This window comes from Meles meles, chromosome 17, assembly GCF_922984935.1.
Source record: "Meles meles chromosome 17, mMelMel3.1 paternal haplotype, whole genome shotgun sequence".
In the NCBI taxonomy this organism is placed as follows: domain Eukaryota; kingdom Metazoa; phylum Chordata; class Mammalia; order Carnivora; family Mustelidae; genus Meles; species Meles meles.
In genome coordinates, this window is record NC_060082.1 from 57383893 (window position 1) to 57398503 (window position 14611).

General features: G+C 40.6%; 1 protein-coding gene across 19 annotated transcripts in view; it reads right to left on the reverse strand.

The window, feature by feature from the left end:
• CDC42BPA (CDC42 binding protein kinase alpha) overlaps positions 1 to 14611 on the reverse strand; it is a 318157-nt gene that overhangs the window by 212821 nt on the left and 90725 nt on the right. For all 19 annotated transcript variants that reach the window (XM_045983612.1, XM_045983604.1, XM_045983610.1 and 16 more), the window contains exon 3: positions 3579 to 3662. In XM_045983612.1, the coding sequence (XP_045839568.1) occupies positions 3579 to 3662 (84 nt within the window). The remainder of the gene's footprint in view (positions 1 to 3578; positions 3663 to 14611) is intronic.

Sequence of the window (14611 nt, forward strand, 5' to 3'; positions counted from 1 at the left end):
TTTCACATACCACCCTCCCTCCATGCACAAGAATATGCGTGTGTACATGCACGAGGTTTTTTCTGAAGCAAATCCTAGACATCATGTGACTCTATTCAAAAGTACTTAGGTATTAAACTATCCCTATTAATGCCTCAGATACTGAGTTCACATGTAAAGCATTGTGTCCTTTTCTGGTTTAGTAGGTCACATTGTCCTCAGTCATCACAACCGGGGATGTGGGGGTTACGATAATCTACTGTAAAGAGGCTGCTACACATCCTACAAAGTACAGGACAGACCCCACAAGGAATCATCTGGCCCCAAATGTCACAAGTGCCACTGCTGAGAAGCCCTGTTTCAAATCGGTATTAACCAAACCACGGTGCATGTGCACAAGGTTCTTCACTCCATGTGGATAAAGGCTATAATAACGTCTACTTCTACCTTTAAAAAAAAAAAAAACTAAACAATTTTTTTATTACCATGTAATGTATTATTTGCTTAAGGGGTACAGGTCTGTGAGTCATCAGTCTTACACAATTCACAGCACTCACCATAGTACATACCCTCCCCAATGTCCATCACCCAGTTACCCCATCCCCTCACCTCCTCCCCTCTAGCAACCGTCAATTTGTTTCCTGAGTTTAAGAGTCTCTTATGGTTTGTCTCCCTCTCTGGTTTCATCTTGTTTCATTTTTCCCTCCCTTCCCTTATGATCCTCTGTCTTGTTTCTCAAATTCCTCCTATCAGTGAGATCATATAATTGTTTTTCTCTGACTGACTTATTTCACTTAGCATAACACCTCTAGTTCCATCTACATTGCTGCAAATGGCAAGATTTCATTTCTTTTGATGGCTGCATAATATTCCATTGTGTGTGTGTGTGTGTGTGTGTGTGTGTATATATATACACACACACACACACACACACACACACACACATCTTCTTTACCTATTCATCTGTTAATGGACACCTAAGCTTTTTCCTGAGTTTGGCTATCGTGGACATTGCTGCTATAAACATTCAGATGCACGTGTCCCTTCGGATCACTACGTTTGTATCTTTAGGGTAAATACCCAGTAGTGCAATTGCTGGGTCATAGAGCAGCTCTATTTTCAACTTTTTAAGGAACCTCCATGCTGTTTTCCAGAGTGACTGCACCAGTTTGCATTCCCACCAACAGTGTAGGAGGGTTCCCCTTTTAAACCATTTTCTAATATCTTCCTGTAAAAACAGAATATCTAAATAGATGAAAATGTAATAAATATGTAGGAGGGGTTACTGGCGGTCATAGAGCTTCTTCAGATGCTGTCACAGATCAGTCGAAGGGGAGGGACTGCTGACGCACTGACAGAGTTTGTGAATGATGAACAGGCAGCAACAGCGACCTCTGTACGCATAAGGTTAGTTAGCAAAACTCAGCTGCCCAGGTACAGAAAGAGAAAGCGTATCCTGCTACCTTCCAATGATGCATGTCCCACTAATCATTTATTCGTGATATACTTTAAATGGCAATAAATGCAGCCAATAGGTCAGGGGTAGATCTTTGAAAAAGTATTTAAAGCATCAACAACACATAGGTCAAAAATCAAGACATTTCGCTGCTTATCTGTAAGTTATTAAACATCACTGGTAGGCTCAGTTTTCCAAAGCTGGATAAGTCATGGCCAGAATAGAGTTTTTTTAAACATGTGTTTAAAAAAGGACTTGATAACTCAAGCACAGAAATACAACTCCACTCTACTTCAAAATGAAGCTCTCTGCAAAAATTTGTGTCGAATTTCTTCCTAAAAGAGGAAAGTTTCAAGCAGTTTTTTTAATTTAATTTAATTTTGTGTGTTTCAAAAATCATTGTTTATGTACCTCACCCAGTGTTCCATGCAATACTTGCACTCCTTCAAGTAGTTTAAGGAGAGCTCCTTTTAAATGCTGAACCAGCTTTGTGTCCCTGAAGTAAAACCCACTCAGTCATGTTGTGCCCACAAGTCTTTTTACACACTGCTGAATTCTATTTGCTAACATGTTGTTAAGGTTATTCGTATCTATGCTCATGAGGCACTCTGGTCTTTAATTTTCTCTGTATGGTCCCTGTCGGGTTTTCTATCAGAATAATACAGGCTTCACAGAATGAGTGTTGCTTCTCAGGCCCCAAGGTCCACCTCCTCCTCTGTGCCTTGCAGAATCTCCTTAAATTTGTTTTCTATATAATGTCCAGGGTCTTTAAAACTGTTCTTAATGGAAGGGATAGGAAAAAATACATCTAGTCCATCTCATCCCAGAAAGGGAATATATATACTAATGTTAATTCAACAAAATAATTTAATTTCCAGTTCCTTGTTTTATCTTCAATTTTGCCACTACTTCTATAATGAAAGGTAACCCAGTGATCCTTCCTTTTCCTTCTAATTCTCTAGAACATACCAACTTCATAGAAAACAGTGCAAACTTTAACTCAATTTTTAAAACTCCTAATGCTGAAACACTAAATGGACTACAATTATGATTTCCACGAAACAATGAGAACAGATTTATTTACTCTCTCTTACTAGTAAGACTTGTTGCTCCAGCTGCTGACAATGCCGTCAGCTCCCTCACGGTCCGCCTCAGTTGCAGAAGCTCTACCATCCCAAGGCCATGTCCTAGATCTTCCGAACCTCCAGAGCTATTGTTGAGCCTATGCAACAGTCTGATCCTCCTACAAGTTCAAATACTAAAATACTTCCACCCTGAGGTCCCTGAGTGCCCTACCCCATCTGGCCACTCACCATGATCTCCCATGGCAGGAGATCCCCAGAATCCCCCCAAATCTATGTGTAATGTCATTCCAACCAGACCATACCAGCTATCCAGCATCAACATAAAAACACTGGCAATTCTTTCAAGAGCAGATTTTACTAGCATCCTTCAATAATATAAAAAACATAAATTTAACTGTGTAATTAGCAATCAAGAGACTTCTTGGGGTGCCTGCATGGCTCAGTGGGTTAAAGCCTCTGCCTTTGGCTCGGGTCATGATCCCATGGTCCTGGGATTGAGCCCTGAATCAGGCTCTCTGCTTGGCGGGGAGCCTGCTTCCCCCTCTCTCTCTGCCCGTCTCTCTGCCTACTTGTGATCTCTGTCAAATAAACAAATAAATAAATGTTAAAAAAAAAAAGAGAGAGAGAGAGAGAACGACTTCTTAAAGGGCACATTCAAAACTGCTTGACTTCCACTTTGAGCAGAACATAAGTAAATATGGAATAATGTAAATGAGTTACATCAAATTGGAAATCCATTATTGCAAAATTTCTTCCTATAAAATAAACTGGTTTCCACACCTCCTTTTCACATAAATATACAAGCCCCACATCCAGTGTTCAGGCAATATGAGCTACACATCAGGAAGTATAAGTTTTATTTTTTTATGAATTATAACTTTTATCATCACAATATCACAACTGTAAATTGTGGAACTTGTCTTAGGTCTTAAAAATAATGCCACCAAAGGTACAATGTTACTAAATGATATTTAAGGATCTACTGGCTTTATAATTTTATAGGTCTCTAAAATTATTTCTGAAACATTATTTAAATATTCCAATAATTAGAATCTTACCTCAGCTCTTTTCAGCATTTCCCATTTGTTCAATATTTTCATGGCAAATACTTTATCTGCATTTTTTAGTTTCACTACAGCAACCTAGAAAAAGAAGTACAACTTTTAATATATGACAATGTAACAAATAAAACTTTTTTCAGTCATCCATTTTTCTTTTTCCTCTCTGTAAGAAAATAAATACCAACATTATCAATGATTTCCATGCAGTTCATACTCTAAGATCCGAAATCAAATAATATTGTCCGTTGAAAAAGTTACATTAGTAAACATGTGCCAAATAAATATATGTATTTTTTAACCCTGTATCAAGTGCTTGTATATTATACCCTCCTTTTCAAGTTCTCTGCTCTGGAATTTAAACTCAACATCTACTATCACTAGGAAATTGACTAAAATGTACAACACTGAAATAAACAGAGCTTAGTGAATACCACGTGCCAAATTCCAACACAATGCTATAAGGGAAGGCAGCTGCCAAAACAAATAAGTTTCATGGGAATCAAATAATATAAAATAAACTGAAAATGATACTATTTTTCACACCACATATTCTTACCCACTGTACGACCCATTTCTCTCTCTCTTTCTCTCTCTCACACACACACACCCACACACACATACAAATCACCCCTGAAGATCAGGTAAGGCTAACAGCTCAAAAAATTGTAGACTTCACACATTCCTTTCCAACATTAAAAGGAACAAATATTTTTTGTATTTTGAATTTTAGTTAGAGATCAAAAAACTGACAAATATAAATAAGCCTCAACAAACTGATTCCACTGCTGTTTCTACCGCTCTGCTTTGGTGTGACTAGCTATCTCAGAGGAACTTTCCAGCTCACAGGGGACGCTGCAGGGCTGCGAAGGCAGAGCAGAGCGGGAGACTAAGCTTGTTTCCAGTTCCTGGGGGCTGGGAAGAGGAAGACAAGTACTATCTTAACATGCAGAAGGAGAGAACAAATTATACACAGCATGTCTTCAAATAGTTCAAAGGGCTATTGCCGAGGACAGAGAATAGGTTTAACTCAAGTATCCAAAAGTTTAAAATCTTAATGGTAAATGTACATATTAGGAGCATTTAATGAATTTATATTTGGGTTGGACTGCAATAAAATATGATCGTATAATTAAAATCACTGTAGGGGCGCCTGGGTGGCTCAGTAGTTTAAGCCTCTGCCTTCAGCTCAGGTCATGATCTCGGGGTCCTGGGATCGGGCCCCGCGTCGGGCTCTCTGCTCAGTGAGGAGCCTGTTTCTCCCTCTCTCTCTGCCTGCCTCTCTCTCTGATAAATAAATAAAATATTAAAAAAAAATAAAAATAAAAAATAAAATCACTGTATAATAATATATAAAATAGAATATTTCTTGATAATCCTCATAAATGGTTATAGCGACTTGTGACTATAATTTTTTATCAGTTAAAATGGTGGGAAAGAGGAATAGCTCAATTTCAAGTGCAATCACTTTAGTCTTCACTCATTTCTGGTCCTATCTGCAGAAGTGATGGATTGATTAAACTCTTCTCCCAGTGGGTTCATGGGTTAAAGAAAGGGGGCTGTCTATGACACAGAAACAACCTGAATTCCATCAACAGAAGAACAAATAAAATGTGGCACACATATACAATGGGATATTGTTCGGCCATAAAAAAAAAGAAGGGAATCCTGCTTTTATGACAACATGGATGAATCTGGAAAATTTTAAAATCTTAACAGCAAATGTACATATTAGGAGCATTTAGTAAGCTTATATTTGGATCAGACTGCAATAAAGGTAGTAAGATCACATAATTAAGATCACTGTGTAATATTATAAACTAGGATATGCTAAGTGAAATAAGCCAGACATAGAAAAACAACTACTGTATGATTTCATTTGTATGTGGAATCTAGAAGAGTCCAAGTCATAAAATCAGAGAACAGAGTGAAGGCTGTCAGGGGATAGAGGAGATGGGGAGATGTCGGTCAAAGTGTACAAAGTTCCAGTTGTAAGATGAATATGTTCTGGTGGCATGATATACAGCACGGTGACTATAGTTAGCAGTCTTGTACTGTATACTTGAAAGCTGCTTAGAGAAAAGATCTTAAAGTGAGGTGACAGTAACTCACTGCGGTAATCATCGTACAACACACACATGGATGAGATCATCACTTTGTACACCGTAAACCTCCACACAATGTTATACGTCAATTAAATCCCAAAAAAGATGGGGGAAGAAAATGGGGGCTGTCATCAAGAGCCAAACCTCGGAAAGGCTAGAAACACAAGTTTAGCTGCTCTGTAGATTCGCACTGTATGTTGAGAGTACAAACAGACCACAGGAGCTCTGAGCTTAACACACTTATATTCAGGACATCTATCTACCACTTAAGCCGTCTTTATTCTGATTTAGGGAAGAATGGCTGAAAGACTCTAAGACTTACGATTTCCCCTCCTCGGGTCCTTGTGAGAAGACTACTCCTAGCTGTGAGTCTCACCAGCTCTCTGTGCTTGAGGATGTAAGGATCTAATGCTACCTGTGGCAGTAACAGTAGTAGGACCCAGCAGCACTCACTGAGCGTGCTCTCAATGCCAGACAGTCTTCTGACACTTCTCTGCAGGTCCACAATCCCTTACCTGCAATGCTAAAGCCAGAAGGTTTTCACAGTTCATTTGGCAGCAGGTACTGACATTGGGCTAATTATAGTTTAGGGGGGGGTGGTTTTTAAATCTCATTTAGTGTAAAGACAAGCACGCTTCATTGTAGAGACACCAATGCATCTGCTTTACAGGTGCTGTTCCAAACCCCAACAGGAGTCCTTCATAAAACAGAGCATGTGCACTAAATCACCTTTCTAAAATCTAAACAATACTGGAACCAAAACCACCTCTGGTCTATAGCACGGTGCAGGGAATAAGCATGTCCTAAACACTCAGACGCTGAGCTAGCACGTACCGCCGCTTTTCAGGATAGTGGAAACGGCATGCCCTCTGCAGCCAGACCACCCAGGTTTTAATCCCGGCTCTGCCATTAGCGGTGTAGCTCTGGGCAAATAATGCAACCTTTCAAAATTTCAGTTTTCTCATCAATGTAACAGTGTTACTAACAGTAATCATCTTACATAACTGTCGCAAAGATGAAAATAATTCACACAAGTAGGAAGTGCTTACCACTTAGCAGTGTCCAATAACCCCAGTTACTATTATGTGGCAGGCATCATGCTAGTAAATAAGCACATTGTAGCCCAATCTCGTAAACTTCCATTTGCCCTACCCCCCAGCACACAGCAGACATTACATTTTCCAATTTATTCAATTCCTTTAACTGTGAAATAAGAAACTCCAACCTCTTCAACTTCTAATAACTTGGTACCCCTGATGCATAGAACTATAGTTAGGAATATCCTCAACTGAAAATATATACAAATAAAAATGAAACCACAACATTTATTCAAGTGTGGTGGTTTCCAACAGTAACATATTGGGAATAACTCAAATATTCTGAAAGATGAGATTTAGTAAATATGTCATGGAACAGAAAATTAATCATATTTTTAAAAATATTGTTAAAGAACACTATTAAATAAGCAAAAATGCAGAATGTAGCACTGGCAAGAAGTTTATTAAAGTTTGCATACTGATTTTTTTTTCTGTAGATACACAAAATACATACCTATATCAGATGAATACAGAGAAAGATAGGCACCAAAATGTTGAAAGATCAGGAATTTCTCAGTGATATAATTTCTAGTCCCCTTCCTGCATTTTCTGTGTGGACCATGCACAATTTGAAGCATAGAATGGGATCATATGACATACCACACCTCACCGTGGTCAGGAAGTGACCACTAATTACTGGGGTGCTTAGTGTGGCCAGTGGGGGCCATGCTGCACACATGTGGTCATCAGAGTTCCACGATGTTGCACCGTGAAAACCGTTCTCCACACTACCTATGAGTTGCCTTCAACCTTCTCTGGAATGTGGTGGGATGTAATGAAATTTTAAAATGTGAGTTCAGGAAATACTCTTGAACGCCTAAGTTGATGACACAGTAAGACAAGACCATGAAGCTGATGAAATGCTAAAGTAAAATAAAACTCATCTTGCTTTTCTCCTTTAACACTACAGATCATTTTCGTGTTTGTGGCAGTAGAAGGAAAAGCTCAGAAAAAGAGGTTCCTCCCAGGACTGTAACTTCAAGTTCTAGATTCTCAAGAACCACATTAACTGATATATAAGAGGGCATGTATGTTAAAACGCCCTTTCTTACTTAATTTGATCAAAAGAAATAGTACTCTTGGTACGGACTGGAAGACCACAAATTTAACACAAAACAAAGATGTAGTTTTTAAAAATGCCAAACATAGACATGTCTATTTAAAGGCTTCATATTGAAAGCACCATAATGTTGGAAAAACTGCCAACATGACAGGAAGAAGTCAATACTGACACACATCAACGAATGAGTTCTTACACACAGTTTAAGTGTCTGCACTTACAGCTACAACACATAACGGAGGATTTATCCCACTGTATTAAACAGAATTTCAATCTCCAATAACAGTTCCCACATGCAGTTCTCAAATCTAGTCTACACTCAGCACATCCAGAATTCACCGTACCTTCTCTGGCCCATTCCAACAAACCTGCCTTTGCATCCAGCCTGGACGGCCCTACTGGCCCCTCCACTTCTGCCCTTAACCCCCACGATCTATTCTCAACCTTGGCAGTCCTAGCAATCCTCCTTCGACGTATCTCAGTTGGTGATGCTCCTCTGCTCCAAACCTCCCACCCTCTCCAAGTAAAAGTCAACCTGCTATAACTTACAAGGCCAACATATTCTGGTCTTCTGACCTTCCAGATCTCGTATGCTCTCTCCTCCTAGCTCACTCTGCTCCAGACACACTGCTCACCTGGCTCAATCCCAACCCAGGGCCTTTGCACTTACTCCCAGGTCTCAAGTAGTCTCCCCCAGTAAAATCACATGATCTGCTCTCTCGAACTGAACCGAGAAGTGTTCCTTCCTCAACAGTCACTGCCCTGTCACACATTCTATACCATCTCCGCTTCCTCTCCCCCTTTGCTCTTATTATTTAACAAAAAGTTAAGGCACCAATATTATCAGCTTTAAGCACACTACTAAACTGATACTGAAACTCGAGTTAAAACAAGGTATTATGGCGGGGTGCCTGGGTGGTTCAGTTGAAAACAAGGTATTATGGGGCACCTGGTTGGCTCAGTCGGTTAAGGGTCCAACTCTTGGTTTCAGCTCAAGTCAAGATCCCAGGGGATCTTGGGACTGAGCCCCAAGTCAGGCTCCACGCTCAGTGGGGAGTCTGCTTGAGACTCTCTCTCCTACTGCCCCTCCCCAGGTTCATGCTCTGGCTCTCTAAAATAAATAAATAAATAAATAAATAAATATTTTTTTTAAAACACAAGCCATTATGGTAAGACACACATTTATGGGGTTTTTTTTTTTTAAAGATTTTATTTATTTATTTGACACAGAGAGAGAGAGTGAGACAGAGAGACGGACAGTGAGAGAGGGAACACAAGCAGGGGGAGTGGGAGAGGAAGAAGCAGGCTTCCCGATAAGCAGAGAGCCCAATACGGGGCTCGATCCCAGGACTCTGGAATCAGGACCTGAGGCAAAGGCAGCTGCCCAACAATTGAGCCACCCAGGCATCCCAACAATGGTGTGTTTTAAGATTAGGTGTGTCTGGGATTATTCTATCCCATGCTGCTCTCCTAATGACATTTGTGGCTTTTAGAGTGTCACTTCACAACTTTGTCTTTATCTCCTTTTTTTTGATCTCCAATGTATAATGTCCACCATCATTTATTACTACTACTAATGATAAAATCACAAGAACAAGGTCCCACACGGCCCTCCAGGCAGTCCCACATCACTCGCTCCCCAGTGACAGAGCTCGCGCCCTCTACTCCTGGAAGTACTAAACCCTTCTACAGGCCCTCAAGAGGTCCTCCCACTAATCACCCCATCATCTTGACACCTTTTGACGTGTTAACGGTCATCCCTGTTAACATGCATGGAAATCAGTGTGTTTGTTTTTTATAATGCTCTGTCAGTGATCAGTGTGTGTTCAAATATTTACTGGGGGGGGAAGGAGTCTCTTTAACAAGCAAACTAAAAACACTACAAAGAGTTCACTGAACAGCTGGAGGTATCCTTTCCTTGGAGACACAATTTATACATACAGTAGCAACTATCAGAACATTTAAAAACTGGGCCAGCACGGGCATCGACCCCTCAGAACAGACACGGGCTACACGAACACGGCGTGCCCCGCACGGCATGCCCCGGTGGACTGAGGACCAGCCCTGTGTGCGCGGGGCAGTCAAAGGTCAATCATGCAGGAGAACCTCACGTTGCCTTTACTCTCCCTCGAATCCCCAGAGAACCAAGGTACAAGAATGTTTACAGAAGAACGAACAGCTCAAAATAATTCTCCCTCAGACCCTAGGACTAGGCTATGCAGACACCGAAGGGCCTAGTTATAGTATGTAGAGGAAGCAGGCTAATTAAAAGCTTTTTGACACCTGAAGCAGGGGTAGCAGGCCAAAGCAGCAAGCTCTCCCACCAAGCTCTGAAGCCCAGAAGCCTTGAAGCTGCCGGAGCAAGGCTGGAGCAGGCGGAAGCGGTGAGCCACCAGGAAGCTGTGGACACGCAACACCCAGGGCGTAAGTTAAAGGTTTTCCTGAAAGCAAAAAGGAAAACCCAGCGTTAAGTTAAGCAGTAACTGACAACAAGTGAGTCGTAGAGAGAAGGTTCTTAACTGGTAGAGCTGCTGGTTTTTGCTTAGGTCTTGGCTCATTTATTGTGTCCCTTGATGTATGCATTTCTTGAAGGAGTTCCGTAACTTAGGCTTTAATTTTCATAGTTTTTTTTTTCTTTTAAGAAAAAGCATAATTGATAGAAATGCCACTCTTATCAGATATCCAGGTCAGAGGTGAGCCGGAGGCATCTATAAACCTACTTACAAATTCCTGAGAGAAGACAAAATACCTTGGAGGAAACAGCTACCTCTTAAGGGTTGTCTCTGCATTTTACAATCAGTTGAGATATACAGGGTGGGAAAGGCCGCCAGAGCACTTATCTCAGGAATGAATAACTATGCGGTAAGAGCTCAGAATCCAGCACTACTGCTTTTCTATTCAAAATTCAGTCTTAAAATAAATTATATGCAATCAGTTGCTTTTATTTACACATTTTAACTGATACTCATATACTGCAAGAATAAAAAAAGAAAGGAAAGAAAGGTGCGGGGGGAAGGAACCTTCTCACATGAAATCTCAAATATCCTCAGTCGTGAGCTCAGGACTCTGACTTGACTCTGGAGGTCTAACGGCAGCAGGCCAGGCCAGGCGGGACTTACTCCGGGTCCCCACGGCCACGCTGCCATGTGTCCCGCACACGCGCCGGCCCTTCAACCCACCCAAGCAGCAGACCTGTAGGGCAAACATCCCTGGACTTGGCTATCGGCCTCACTTAACCCACCGTGTAAGTATCAATAACACTCTAGTGCCCTGTCCTTTCTTCCAGTCTTTTTTATGGAAAAAAATTCTTTAAATATGTTTATTATTGCTTTCTTTCCTTCCATAGCTCAACCTCCACTGAGCCCTAAAATCTACCTTCAGTCCCGCCACTAATTCTCTGTCCCTTAACAATCTTCTAAAATGCCCTGTGCCACCTGTCCTATCTACTTGTCACCCCACAATTAAAGACTTGGGGACCTACTTCCTAGAAAGCAGATCCTTCGCATTCCCTCATACCATCTTTAAATGTCTCTGTATTTCTACATATCCTTACTTCTTTTCGTTTTTAACCCAGGGAAGAAACGTCCCCACGACTCTCAAGGCTAATGATACCACCCGAGATCTTGATCCCAGACTCTCTCCTTCCTTCTTACCCTTTTTCCATTAAAGATTTCTTTCTAGACTTCAAGCACCCCTTTCTTCTGCTTCCTGGATATCAATTGGTAAACTTTTCCAAGACCTTCTCCTACCCCAAAACCAAAAAATTAAACAAAAAAACTGACCAACTACTACCCTCCCCTCAAGGGGCTGATACTACATCCCTTTTCCATAATGCATCATTTCTCCATGAAGCACCTTTTTACAGAGTGGTATGCGCTTGCTTTTCCCACTTGCTCATCATTTATTTGCTTCCCAGCCTCTTCCAATCACTTACTTCCATCTAGTTTCTATTTCACTCCACTCGACCAAAATTATTCTCTCAAAGATCCATAATGACTTAATTTCCAAATAAAATCTCTTGTTCTCATTTCTCATCTGCTTCAAACCTTCTTCATCACCGAACACGGCTGACAATCAGTATACTCTCCTACTTTTCTTTGACTTGATAAATGTTCCCCAACGACCCCTACTCTGGCTTTTTAGATGCCCTCCCCCTTCCTGACTTGTGTATCTATCCCGAGTGCCCAGCTCACGAGTCTATGTGTTCATGACTCCTAAATCCTGATCTTCTCATTTCGATGCCCTTATTTCTCACTGCCTACTATTCATCTTTAAATGTTCAGCAAATATTTCAAATTCAGCAAGTCAAAACCTATCTATATAGCAAACTCATGTACTAAGCTGCACACCTCAATCGTCCATGAGCTCCACCCATTACTCATCTCTGACAACCAAGTGACTTCTTTCCAATCTGTCCCTCCCACCTACCACTGTTCAACCCCTCATTATTTCAACTAGAAAATGATACCAAAAACCTTGTTGACCACCTGATGATATGGCAGACATTATGCTAACTGCTGAGAATACAAAAATAAAAGAGCTCTTGCCCTCAAAAAATCTCACACTCCAATGTGGGAAACATACCTGAAGAATTACAGGACAACCTGGAAGAGGTAAAAATAAGATCCTTTTAAAAGCACAGAAGACAGATTCCTGACCCAAAAGGTGAGAGTGGAGGAGGGAGGTACTATGTGAATATATCTGTTAAAGTGTTTTGGAAGAGGTGACTGACACCTGAGGTCTTACACAATGCACCCCAGAGAAGGGGACCCTGGGGGGTTTGACTGGAGGAGGGGATTCTGGGAAGGGGATACAGATGAGCAAGACACAGAAGCCAGAAATAACCTGTGTGGGGGAGAGGGGTGAGGATGTTTAGGGACAAGGAAAGATTTCCCCCCTAGCAGGGAACAGAGGAAATGAGGCTGAAGTATCCCAATAAGGAAGAGCTTGCATAATGTGCTCATCACTAGAAACTTAAAATATGAATAATAGGAAGCCATTCCTCAGAGCTGGCTTTACTTAGATCGCTTTAGCAGCTCTATGGAGAGTGGGTCCAAGGATGGAAAGAAATGAGAAGCTGAGGTTAAAGACACCAATGATCCAACTGGGGAAGAGAGGAAGAAATTCAAGAAAATTCAAGAAATACTTAGGATATGAAAGTTGGTGGTGAATTAGATGTGCGGATGGAGAGAGAACTCCAGGCTCTCCATGCCTCTGGTCTCTTCTCTCTCCACTCCTTCCTCAACACTATCACTGGTACTACCCTCCTGATTGTTCCAACTCTCATGCCTCTACTTACAGCCCTCTGGTGTTCTCCCATTCCTACAGAATAACGTTCCTTAGCATAGCACGGCCCATTACTCACATTCCAGCGATCTTCCAACCACCACCACCAGAAACTCTATATTCCACTCATAAGATCCCTAACTGCTCCCTGAATTGAAGGAAATTCACTTCAATTAAAATTTTTTGAAAACCTCTTTTGATTCTAATAGAATATAATTATAGAAAACTTATAAAATAAAAATATTAAAAAATAGCCACAGATAACATTATTTCATAGAGAAAAGTACTCTAAAATCCTATAACTTTGTCCATATGCTTACAACCAGCAAGATCCTCTTCTAATTCTGCAACAAATTATTTATTAAAATCATTTGAGGGGCATCTAGGAGGCTCAGAGGGTTAAAGTCTCTGACTTTGGCTCAGGTCATGATCCCAGGGTCCTGGGATCGAGCCCCACATCAGGCTCTCTGCTCAGCAGGGAGCCTGCTTCCCTTCCTCTCTCTCTGTCTGCTTCTCTGCCTACTTGTGATCTCTGTCAAATAAACAAATAAAATCTTTTTTAAAAAATCATCTGAAATGCACTGAAAGCATCATGTGCAGACACACTATGAACAGTATCCTTTATAATACAGAAAAAATATAACCACCTAAATATTCATTCATTCATTTTACAAATACGTATTGAATGCCTAGCATGTCCTAGACCCTGTAATAGGTGCCTCAGTACTGCAGAGAAATGAATATCCTTATATTCACAAAGCACACATTCTAGCTTAACGTTACCGTTGAGTCAATTACAGAACAGTCACATTATGGACTTCTATGGAGCCATGAGAAACCAGGTTTGCCAAGAAATATTTCAACACATGGGGAGAAGACTTAAAACTATTTGGTAAGAAAAGCCAGTTAGATATTAATGTTGACAAAACTATTTCAATTTTACTATCCATGAATAGAAATAACATTAGAAAGAAAAGCCCGAAAATGTTAGAAGTAGATCTCAAGGTCATGTACCATTTTCCCTCTTGCTAATTAGACAGTGACTCTAACCAAGGGCATGGAACATATTTGGATTACAGTACGTGATTAGAAAGTATTACTTTCATTACTTTCATTTCAGAGAAGCATGAAAGGAAAAAAAGAGCCTCATTTTTTCTGCTTTTAATCTAATAGGGAAAATTATGTTTAAAAGCATTGTGCTAAGTACTTAGTATAATGAATAAAGAAATTCAATCCCTGCCTTCACTTGCAGTCCACTGGAGAAGACAAACATTAAGCACAGAAATAAGCAACTGAGAAGTGGTGTCTATGTTAGGAAGCAGTTGTACAGGGGTTCTCCCCTTTCCCATCAGAAAGATAAAAGTATCCTACATCTTTACTCCCATTTTTATAAATGCATTCCACTGACTCATTTCATTCTCCCATTCAGTTTCCTTATGGATTGCATTCTGCCATCAATTATTTCACTGACTTCCATAATGGAAC